The following is a 12,064-nucleotide window of genomic DNA, read 5'->3' as shown; positions in this document are numbered from 1 at the left end:
CCTAAGGAAAGAGGACCTAGGAATGCTTAAAAATGGACTGCTGACTCTGAAGGGTAAAAAATTAGGTCTACATCACCTCTGTCAAAAAATGGGTGATCATATTGTCTGGGACTTGCCTGCTGCTCTGGGAATTAAGAATTCATCCCTCAGCTCTCTAGAATGCACTTACTAAACAGAGATCCCTTGAATTATCTTTGCCAATCCCAGCAGGTGTGTTGTTGGTGCGTCACACCAAGGACTCAGAGATCAGCCTACTGTCAGCTTCTTCTCTTGTAAAGAGTGAGTGAGCTCCCACTTCTATTTTCATTTGTTTTAATTCCTAGAACCAAAGGGTCAAGTATACACAGGGCTGCCTAAGTCCCTAGAACTTGGATTGTGTGAGCAATTACACCCAGAATTTATCTGTGTGGGAGGGAAGGCAGAGAGCAGTTTTAGGCAGCACAGGTGTTAATCCAGGTGTTCATCTTTAAGCCCTATCTCTGATCCAAGGGAGCTGAAGCCTGGCCCAAACTGCTTTCCTCCCACTTTAGGAATTGGCTGTTTGCATGCAAGCACACACATGCAGGCTCTGTAAGTTTGTCCCTGTCAAAAATACACTAAAAAAAAATAAGTGGCATTAAAAGAATGTGAAAGTTCAATGTTAAGTTACAAGAGAAAAATACGCTTGCCCTATTCCAGCTTCCTTACCTGTGTGTCATGAGAAGCTTTAATTACATGGAAAACAAAATCCCATGCTTCACTTTCCTACGTTTCAATACAAATAACAAAACAGGACTTTTGTGGATTATGCTTCTACATAGCTACACTTCTAGCTGCACTAGGAGAAACCAGTGAAGTCTGAGTGATTATTCCCATCCAGCTGAGAACATGCTTTGGCCTGTGCCTCCTGATCCTTATCTTGGTTTCTTTGCTCCACAGTACTGGAAATGGAACCCCAAAGCATCTGATGAGTGTTGGTTGTTCTGCTCTGTCTTTGCTCAGTGTTACTCCACTCCTGTGGAGACTGTCTCATAAGGTTTACTCTGGGCTTAGTCCTGAAAGCACAGTGAGCAGCAACAGCACAGAGTGCTTCTGTTGCACTGTGAAGAACTTGACAGCAGTGTCCAGAGCACGGGCCAGGTAAATATCCCAGTGTGACACTTCTCCTGTCACAGCTGCTACCTTAGCACTTCAGCCTTTCTGAGGAGCCCTTCTCCCTGTTTAGTCCTGTGACCCTCGGGTAGACAGGTTCTTTAACAAGTTGATTATCTCACCCATAGCCACCATGGCACAGAGGAGAGAGGCTAGCCTTGGCCATCTGCCCATCCTGGTTCACTGGCAAAGTGAAGGCAGCAATTAAAACTAAAAAAGCACTAGATGAGAAATTGAAAAAGGGAACAAAGTTATAAAGTGCAGAAAAACCATAAGGGAAATGAAGGACATAGGAGGAAAAGCAATGTCTAGAAGGGCTAAGGACAGTAAAGAAGTTTTATAAATATTTAAGGAATAGAAGAAAAATGATCATTTGTAGGGGGGCTCTTTTCAACTGGAGATGATTAAGCTATTAATAGCAGTGCAGAGTAGATAGAAGTCCTCTGTATTTCTGTCTTATTTGGAAAAGAAAAGCTTTATATATCTGTGTTATATGAAGGGGACGAAGACTTCATAATCTGTTGTTTATGCAAGAAGATATTAGAACTATTAGAACAAACTTCACAGAAGTCAGCAGAGCGGCATAACTTGGCTTTAAGAGTTCTAAAATTGCTGGCTGGGGGTCATCCACGGCAGATTAATGATTAGTAAGTCTTGGTATTTTTATGAAATTCAAGATGACTGGAAATGTTCTAATGATGCACACATTTTCCTAGGTCTTACTTGATAATTTCTATGCTAGCTTGATGTGAACCAGGGCAAAAGAAAGGAAAAAATAAAGGTGACATTCAATTAAGACTAATAAGATGGCATTTATAAGACATGTAAATGTGGCACTTAAGGACATAGTTTTGTGTTGGACTTGGCAGTGCTGGGTTAACAGTTGGAAGTGGTGGTCTTAAAGGTTTTTTCCATCATAAATGATTCTGTGATTTTACTGCCAGTCAACATGATACTTGAGAAGAGAGGTCTTGTCAAACAAACTTGATTTCATTCTCTGATGAGATTACAAGTTTGGTTGATAAAGTTAACTGCACAGATTTAATAGACTTAGGTTTTTATAAAGCACTTGGCTTAGGACCACAGGACATTCTCATTAAAAAATTAGCACTATGCAATATCAATAAAGAACACTTTCAATTGATTAGTAACTGGATAGATGACAGTTCTCACAGTAGCTATCAGTGATGAATCATCCCTGAAGAAGGAGTTTTCTCATGGAAATCCCCAGGGATCAGTAGAAAAACCAGCTGCTACTCAACATTTTTATCAATGAGCTGTAAGGAAATTTTTTTTTTATTTTATATTGGTATTGTTAAGGAGTGGATGGATGGCAAACAGGGACAGGGACAATGGCATAAAATGGTGAGGCAGCCTCACAGAATCCTGGACCACGTCCTATCACTTGAAGTAATATATCCATAGCAAAGGAACATGACTATGGAACAGGAAGTTTATCATGTCAAGCTGTCAGATGTAAAAAGACCCAGAGTCATAGGACCCAACTCAACAAAGATCATTCTTTTGAGGCTAAACTCAAGCAAACAAACATTAAGATATGGTGCCTTTTTTTTTTTTTTTTTTACTGAGAGAATGAGTAATTATTACTCACAATAATGAGTCAGCTGCCAAACAAGATGAAGATTCACCCTCTTTTAATCCTTCCAGTTTCACACTGGGTATTTTTCTGTAAAGTGGCTTTAGCCAAACATAGATACTGGTTTCAGGGCTGGCTGCAAGGGTGAATTCTGCGACGTGCATGATGCAAATTTGGCAAAGAGATCTGATGTGAAACAATGAGACTCAGGGGATATAGAGGGAACCCTTGTAACGCAGTAGCTTTAGCAGTTTCCCGTTCAGATGGGGCTCCTAAGCAAATCTGTGTCTGGCTGGCTTTGATACAATGCAGTCTTGCTGGATTGAGAGCTGCAATCTACATCCACACTGTCTCTCAGTTACAGGGGGATTCAGTGTCTCTGGTACCTCAACATCTCCAGGACAGGGCCAGGCAGCCTCAGCCCCACAGCTTTTTGAAATTGGGATGAGAGTTTCCCTGTTTGCTGTATCTCACCAACACTATGGAGTTGCATGCAAGTGTGACTCCCTTTTCTGAGCCCATGGCACTGGAGTTAGCTTGCTAGTGAAAAAGGCCTCCACAGACCCTTTTACTGCCTGAAACCAGCAACCAGTCCATCCCTGTCTGTTCCACTCCCTACTACAGGGTCAGAGCACAGCTGGGGCTCTAGCAGCTGTAAGCCTCATTTCTCTCTGCTTTCCAGCTTAGAGTGGATCTTTGAGAATATCGCATGACACAGGCAGTGATTCTTAGGCAGCAGGTTCTAGTTTCCTCCCAGGTAAAATAACAGCATGAGCCTGGACTGGCTGGGTGCAAGGCTGGCTGGGCCAGGGCTGTACCTGAGTTGGCGAGGGCCAGAGCTTTGAGTGTGACAAACTCCTCCTTTTCCACCTTGAGCTTCTTATAGCGGCGCACCAGCTGTAGGATGGCCAGGTAGAGCTCCAGCAGCCCTGTCAGACGAGAGTGCTCTTCATCCATTATGTAGTCCTCAGCATAGACCAGCTTGTCCTCGTATGGCAGGGAGCGGTACACAATGCCCAGGATGAGAATTTCCATCCAGGCACTCTGCAGAAGGCTCATCTGGTCTCCAAGCGAGAGGTTGGAGAACCCTAACAGGGCAAAAGACAAGCAGGGTCAAATGGGTGTGCAGCAAAGCCTTTAAGAGACTAGGGCCCTTAGTTTCCCTGAGATCCAAACCATGCACTCTTCCCTACTGACTTGCTTCTTTAAAAACACCCCAAACAACACACTAAAGTGACTCTGTAACAATCAGCACGCATGGACCTTACCCTTCTCCTTGCTTCTATGCCCACCCACAGTCTCAAACAGGAATTCTGATGCTCTGATTGCATTTATGGGAGCCCAAGGTTGGTGACAACCTCTTTTCAATGACCACTGCTTCTTTCATAGCTGCAACTCTTTTGTACTACATTGCCTTCCCTCTCTTCCTCAGTAGGTCTGTATTGCAGCCCATTTAGTCTGTTCCAGCTGAAAAATAAGCAGAGAAGAGCTCCAGATGACAGAAAAGAGAGCTTCTGATGGGATAGGAGGGAATGACACAGGCCTGAATTACAAGTATACTACAGTCTTATATTTTGGCAAAGATGAGAAAAAGTCCTGCCACAACAAAGCACCAAAATGTGTTCAAAAATTAATACCTCCTCTATTCCTCATCCCACTCTGATTTCCATACCAGCAGCTCTGCCTACAACCCTACCCAGAGCTAAAAATACCTTTGTGGGGATGCTGAAGTACCTAAATCATAGCCAAACCTGGTAGCAATGGAACAAGCCCCTGTGAACTAAATATTCTTGCCAAATACAGAAAGAGCCTGACAGCCCCATAATCCACTTGAGAGAGTGGAGAGGACAAAAAACAGAGGCAATGTCCACCTCAAGGTGGAGAAAAAAAGTGTATGGGAAGGAAAACTGTCTGTTATGCCTTCCATACCTGGTACCCTTGAAGGCCAGACCATGAAAGATCCTGGGAAATGGGCACTCTAACAGTAATTTCAAACAGGAATGTCAAGCACAGTGTGCTGGTTCTCTCTAGGCAGCTTTTGCCCACCATGGACAGACAGAAATTGCACTTTTTTTGGCAGGCCCTTGCTTCCAACAGTTCCTAGGGCTGTGAAAGAATGGGACACCCAGGCATGCCTCAGCTGGAAAGCTGAAGCCTCTGCAGGCAGTTTTCCCCCAAGATGCATATGAAGCCTTGGGGATCACCAAGAGACCTGTGAACTCATGAGCCTCTATGCAGAAGCCTCCCAGCTCCACTGGCTGCGTGAAGGCTCAGCTGGGCTTCTTCATCCCACACCCCACCCTGCTCACAGCTCTTGGCCCCACGTCGCGGCTGGCTTATGTAGACAGCCACCATGATGATCATTTGATTTCTCCTGTTATCAAGTTGGCAATTAACAAAAGAGCTGATGATTGCTATATTGACTGACTGTGGGATCTCTTTTTCTATCTGCACTATCTCAGCTGGGGAAGGGAAGGCAGAAGGGTGGGTTAGTGGTATTTATTTATCTCTACGCCATGTTTTGTGTTTGTGTTGCCAGGGGAAGCAAAGGGTGATAATGGCCTGGCAGCCCTTGGACATCCAATTTCCCTTATCAGGCCACTGAATAGAAAAGAGGCCCCAGGCCACATTAATTAACAGATACCAATCAGCTGTCACGTGCTGTGTGTGCAAGGTCTGAGGGGAGCAGTGGGTGGGAGGGAAGAATCAATAAACCATTGGGGAGGAGTGCCAGAGGGAACAGCTAAAGAGGAGTCCAGGCTACTGGGGAGAAGAGCTGCAAATCCAGCTCCATGACTATGAGAGTGATTCCTGTACAGCACATCCTGTGCTCCACATAGCCCCGATGAATCCCACCTCTTGCTTGGGCTGGGAAGTGGGTGCCTGGTCCTTTACCTCACCCTTCTGCCCCTCATGCCCTGCACTCAGAACTGTGCTGCTCTGGAATGCAGCCCTCCTGACTCAGTCCAAGTGCAGGCTGCTGCAGCTCCAGTGCTGGGGATCCTGTCTCCACAGCTCTGCCTGCTGCACAAGGAATTGATGAGATTAGCCCTGAGATTAGAGTAAAGTTGCACAGCCACTGTTCCACTCTTTAGAACCTGAGATCTCTCCTTTGGTCATCCGTCTCCTAGCTCTGACCATGGAGATAAGTCTAGCATTTAGGCTGCTGCCTTAAGTCCATTTTCTGGATCAGTCACAAGGCATTTCTGTATCTTCATCCCCACCTGGATTACAAAGGGCATTAGGCCATTACCTCACTGCAGTCTGCCAACAACATTTCTTTAAGATTGGCAAACAGTCACATAGCAGAGTGAGAGGATCCAGGACAAGCATGGCTTGTACTTTTCTGCTACAGAATAAAGTAGAAAAATTGATTTAACTCTAGCAGTAGCCTGCACACACAGCATCTCTATTAACTGCCCTTTCCCGGAGGCTGTTGTGGCAGGTGAGAACAGGAGATACCATATTTTACCCTTTGCCAAGAAGAACAGAAGAGCCAGCTGCAGTTGCCTTACCCACCTGGTAAAGCCCCTGGCCAGAAGCGCTCCCAGGTAGGCAACAACTCCAGCTCCAGCAGGCAAGTGGGAAGAGGGAGCCTGGTGTCAAGCCTGGACTTGAAATGTCTGACAGAACTGGGACCTTTTCCTCCAGTGTTCACACATGTGGAGTGCAAGGGCTAAAGAACTGTCCCTGAATCACTGAAGTAAAGGGGAAACCATATAACTCTCTTCATGCTGTAAGAGTTGAGATCAGGGAAAATAAATTTTAAATTCACCTGGCCAAAATCATAGGCTTGCTATTTATTATAGGATTGTAACACTGGGGAACCTCTAGTTATGAAATTATCTGTCATCTTACAGCTCCCAGGAATTGCTAGAACACACCTGCTTTGCATTCTTGAGCTGTTGATGGCTCAGCATCCACAAAATGCCCTTCGTGATCTGTTTCATGCTGCTTTTCTCAAGTCTGACCCTGAAAGGTGCCTAATCCACCACTATCCCAAAAAGAGAGCCCCTGGCTCTAGCACAGGTCTGCATGCATGTTTTCCTCCTTCCCAGGTGCACGGTGAGAAAAGCTGCTTTATTTGCAACAGCTGATGTGACATTCAGGTTGGGGAGTTTTTTTTAATTTCAATTTTTTTTTTTTTATTATTATTTCAGTGGTTTGGCAGTGGGAGCTCCCAGAATTAAAAAAAAAAATCACATAATTTGTGGCAAGTGGAGTTCATAATCTGTTAATTTATTATCATTTCTGTCATCCTGGAGGGCCATTAGCAGAGGTAATAAAAGGAGATGTAATTATAGGATCTGAGGCCACTCCAGACACAGCTGCTGTCACTCCACTAGCCATATTTCATTCTGTGCTAGTACTAATGTCTTCCTGGTGAGAACAGCACAACAGCTACCCTGGGAGAGCCTTCATCGTCTCCCCTCCAGAGAAGTCCTGTCACCCTGCATCAAAGCAAGAAGAAAAGGAGGATGTTGTTCCAAGACAATTTCCACGGGGGGAGAGTGAATAGTGGGGAGGGGGCCTCATACAGAAGGGAACAACTCCACCTTGGCTAAGTGTGGCTTTTGAGCTCATGGCTAATAAGGCTATTGAGCTAATAACATTTAAACACGATTAAACATGTTTTATTGTTATCATAGGAAAATGTGTTTAAGTTTTACTGATTTTATTTGCTAATACTGTGGGATGGAAGTTTGTGTTGACACCTGGGAACCTTCAGGGCTGGTATGACTTTAATGTCACATCTTTCTTTACTAATTCCAGCGTGAATACAAGGCAGGAATGTGTGACTTTTTCTCCTTTCTCCATTCTTCTCTGATGAATAGTTTATGCACAAAGGAAGCAATGTAATGTTTTACTCAAAATTTTTGGAAGGCAGAAATACAGGGCATAGATAATTTAGACACCTGGCAGACTCCTGGCCCTGCCCTGCTCTGCCCCCTTGCTGCATAACTCAGTATGCTTCATACTTGTTGCAGAACTACAGAGTTTTTGTTCCATTATTATGAACTGTCTTTTTTATCTTTTTTTCTCAGTACTGCTCTCTTATGTAACAATTCTTGAGCTCTCGCCTGTGCACAGTCCTGTTATAAAATACTCCTGCTGGTCTGCACTGTGCCAGGCTGATTGCTGTGGCTGTTACTGTGTTGTAGGGCCTTTGATAGGAGAGGAAAATACACAGAGAAATTTGAGATGATGGCTGGTATGTCCTGATTTCAGAAAGGAGAGGAAGAGCACCTTTCACAGTGCAGGAGCAATCTCTACTATACTCCAGTTCTGGGACAGTATAGCCAGGATGGAAAAAATTGTCGGAATTCAGCTCTTCCCACAGCCACAAGGCAGGGAACCACAGTAGGGCACACTGTGTGAACAGATATAGCCAAGGTTAGAGGGATGTACAACAGCACCTCACTGGACAGCCACAGCAGCTAATTGCATTGCATTAAAACCATCCCTGTTAACACGCCAGGTATTGGGTTAGTAGAGCAATCCAGGCTGAGTTCTCTAATCACCACTGTAACCCCACTTGTGATGAATCAGCCCCAGATGGATTCCAGCACTAGCGATGGTTATAATCCCTTCAGATATGGCAGATCTCATGTAAGAAGGGCATCACCAAGATTAACCTCTTCTCAGAAATACTGTCCTGAAAATGTTTCTTCAGACTTCAGAGTCCCATCTCATAACAATCCATATTCCATATAGCCCATAAAACCATTAACTCTGGGGTCCCAGGAGAAACACATTACAGAAAAAGAGAAGCAGCTGCCAAAAAGCCAAGTGAGAAGCAACAGAAAGAAATAAAATACATGGGAAAACTAAACTGTCTGATCACATATGTTAAAATGCTTCGTCAAAAGAAAAAAGAAGAAAGCCAAGAAGCGAAACAAAACAACACAGACCAATGCAGTGGAAGACATAGTGAGCATGCAGTAAATCCTGTGATCCTGTATCAGAGCCTCATATAGTCTCCTGACAAAAGGAAGGGGAACAGAAGGCAGGAGATAACTGAAGCAAGCTGTTTATAAACAGCTTTAGTAAGGTGTTCATAGTGAATTTCTGAAGCAATCTTTGGAAAGCAGCCTTGTAAATTCCAAGGATATCCTCTAAGTTCCCTGGCTAGCCTTCTCCACACACAAATCCAACCTATCTGTTTCTGGTGTGGCTGGAGAAAGACTAGAGAGAGGGGAGTATTTTCCCTTCCGAATACAAATCTGGGAAGAACCCGTAAGTCAACACTGAGGACCGTATCTGCTCCTTCAGCCTTGGTCCACCCTACCTGCAGGTGTGGGACACTTGCTATGTCACTCAGTCACACAGACACACACTGCATATAGTCAGTGAGCCTTCCAAGGCCAGTCACACTGCCAAGAAGTTGTCCTCATTATTTGTCAACAAAAAAGCTTTGAGATTCACTGGCAATAGCACATCGTCCATCACAATGGGATTTGTTCTGTCACGAATCCATTAGGACAAGATTTCCTGAGTCTGGACAAGAATGCCCACTGCTGAGAAAGTGTGTATCTGCCTTGTTATTAGCAGTAAATCCAGTCACTGCCATAGTATTTATTCAGCTATGAGCACAACCGACCTAGGTCATGTTGATGTAGTGCAAAACCACGCAAGTCCACCATACCATCCGTAAGGCTGTCCCCCAAGTGCTTCCACTGGGCCACTAAATGTGACAGAGAACTTCATTGTATCATATCAAAGCCTTCTGCATACACACATGTACAGTGATCAATTTATGCACCTCCATCATAGGCTGCACTGGAATTTGTTACCAATGAGAGCCCATCACTAGCAGTATTTTCCACCCATCCAACAGTACTTTCCACCCATCACTATAGGAAAAAGTCCTTGTTGAGACCAAAATGGATAGGCACATAGATAAATAATAGCTCCCTTGCTGTTCATGCTTACACCCTTGTAATTCCCCATTTACCTGGGATGTGCTTTGCCCAGCCAATGATCACCACCAGTTCCCTGTCTGCCAGGTCACAGAGGGTTGTCAGGGCTTTGATGTCACTCTCTGGCATGGTTGGATCAGGCATGGCATAAATCTTCTCTGGCTCAGCCACCAGCAAGTGGGAGACGATCTTAGTCACTGCACATTTCAAAGGAGAAGTTGTTGTATCTCTTGTGACACAAGGTGAACCCTCCTGGGATAAGATATGACTATAGAGCCCCCAGGACCTCAGTAATGGTTTTGATCACAACAGAAAACCACACTGCAACTACACAAGCTGTAGTGATCTGCCTATGACAAACCAGCTCTGCGCAGGGATGACAAAAGCAGGGAGCTGCTTTAATGTTGTCATTGTCTCAGGCAGGTCCACTGAGGGGAGAAGGAGGTATAAACAAAAAGTTGGTAGGATGTGGAAAAGTTTAAAGAGCTATGGGTAGTATTGAAGAGAGTAATCAGAATGGGACTGGTTTTGTTAACATTGCTTGGGTAAAGGAAAAGATCAGAATATCACTAAATGGATTTACATAATCTCCTAGGAAAGGTCTGGTATTTAACCTTAGGTACAATGAATACAGTACCTGAGCTGTACCTAGGCCTGTATAGTTACCTCTACAATACAATCATAAGAAAAAATTCCAGTACTGTTGACTGATACAGGAATTGGAAGTGACAATTGCTATGCCATACTTTTGGGAGACCAGTGAGAAGAAATATACTGGCAGCTCAGAGGACCACAATTCAAGATCAATACATACATGGCTTTTTAGCTGGGGGAGGGATCTGTAAGCTCAGGTAAGTGCTGCTCTCAGAATCCAGTCTCCTTTTGTACTTCTGACGGCCTCCACGGACGCGATCCAGACGAACACCTGCAGGTAAAACCAAAAAGTCCTCATGATTCCTTAGTGCCTTACAGAACCTTGACATGCAAATACTAAAATTTGCTGAGATGTTCCCCACACTCCAGGGAGCTTCCCTCTCCCTTGAGGGAAGATCTCAGAAATCTCACTTGAGATCTCAGCTGAGCCCATAAATCTCAATACCAGCTAGACTGCCTCCAGCTCTAAGCATGCTGCTCTGAGCTTTACTTTTATTCAAAACATTAATGAACACAGAAATTAACCCATTCAAACTCTTGAATCACTATAAATCTGATGGGAAAATTAAAAGCTTCAGAACTCAATGCCCTCTACATGATCCTGCTTTTAAAAAGAAAGACTTTAAATGTCAATCAAGCCAGCAGTTATAAAAATAGCTTTTAGATTGTTCTTAAAAATGAGAAGTTAAGTGTTCTGTGACCTCTCACTGTTTATATTTGAAAAAAGTGACCTATAGCAAACAGATAATGAACTATGAATTCCACAAAGATGTTTCAGCCTTGATCAAGTAAGGCAACTGTAATAAAAGTAGAATCCAAATAAATAGAAACAACCTTGACTACAATAAAGCAATGATAAAGACGAAGTAGGGAGACACTGAAGAATTTGTTGCCACTCTTTCAAAGTACAGTAAAAAACTCCCAGTGACTGGGAAATACCAGTGATTGTCACCATGCAAAAAACCATAGCATCATCAACAGACCAGGAACAGCAACTAAGTTGTCACGTTAGTACAAAATATGATGTTAAAAAGAAACGGTGAAAAAAACCCTACAGGTATTTGTGCAGTTGTCTGTTTTTTTCTGAGCAGCCATATGGACTCTGATAGTCAGTCTGTGAAATTGGGGTAACTCAGTCTTGCTGGTACAAACAACTTTGGGAAAAAAAAATCTTTCCAGGTAAATGTAGGAGCATTTGATTAGAATAAAATTTTGAATTTACACTATACAAGTACTTCCTTAGAAACACACAGGAGTTTACCGAGTCTGATCATGGGAACCAATTATGTTATACACTTACTAATCACATTAAGTCATTAATATTTTGCAATCATACCGCTACATAAGCACAAACAACTAAAAGCAAACACTCCACATCAGTTTTGAAGTGACACTTTTTTAACAACCAATACACCTGAAAAGATCTGCAGTCGGCTAGCAAATATTCTACCTTAGAAGGAGGCATGTCTGTCACACTGCCTTTCAATGCCATGTTTGCTTACTCTGTCAGGGAAAAGATAAAGCTTTTACTGTGATGCTCACACCAGCCACACCTGCACCACCTGAAACCACTACTTGCAACAACGTCTAGATCCTGATACTCTTCCTGGCTAGAGCACCAAAACCATTTCACTACCAATTGCCCCCTAAGCAACAAGAATACCAGGCCAGCAACATTCAGTCCAGCAGCAGGATCTCACAGTGAGCAGGAGAAGCAGGAATGAGCAGGTGTAGAGCTCTGCACAGCAAGGGAGCTGCTGCT

At 43.7% G+C, this 12,064-nt stretch overlaps 1 protein-coding gene across 1 annotated transcript in view; it reads right to left on the bottom strand.

Moving 5' to 3' along the window:
- ESRRB (estrogen related receptor beta) overlaps positions 1–12,064 on the bottom strand; it is a 38,397-nt gene that overhangs the window by 3,472 nt on the left and 22,861 nt on the right. Inside the window, 3 exon segments of the mRNA XM_030949659.1 lie at positions 3,547–3,816; positions 9,684–9,845; positions 10,463–10,573. Coding sequence (XP_030805519.1) covers positions 3,547–3,816; positions 9,684–9,845; positions 10,463–10,573 — 543 coding nt within the window.

Source organism: Camarhynchus parvulus, chromosome 5 (assembly GCF_901933205.1).
Source record: "Camarhynchus parvulus chromosome 5, STF_HiC, whole genome shotgun sequence".
Lineage (NCBI taxonomy): Eukaryota > Metazoa > Chordata > Aves > Passeriformes > Thraupidae > Camarhynchus > Camarhynchus parvulus.
The sequence above is the reverse complement of the archived record's forward strand: the minus strand, read 5'-3'. Positions and strand labels throughout refer to the sequence as shown.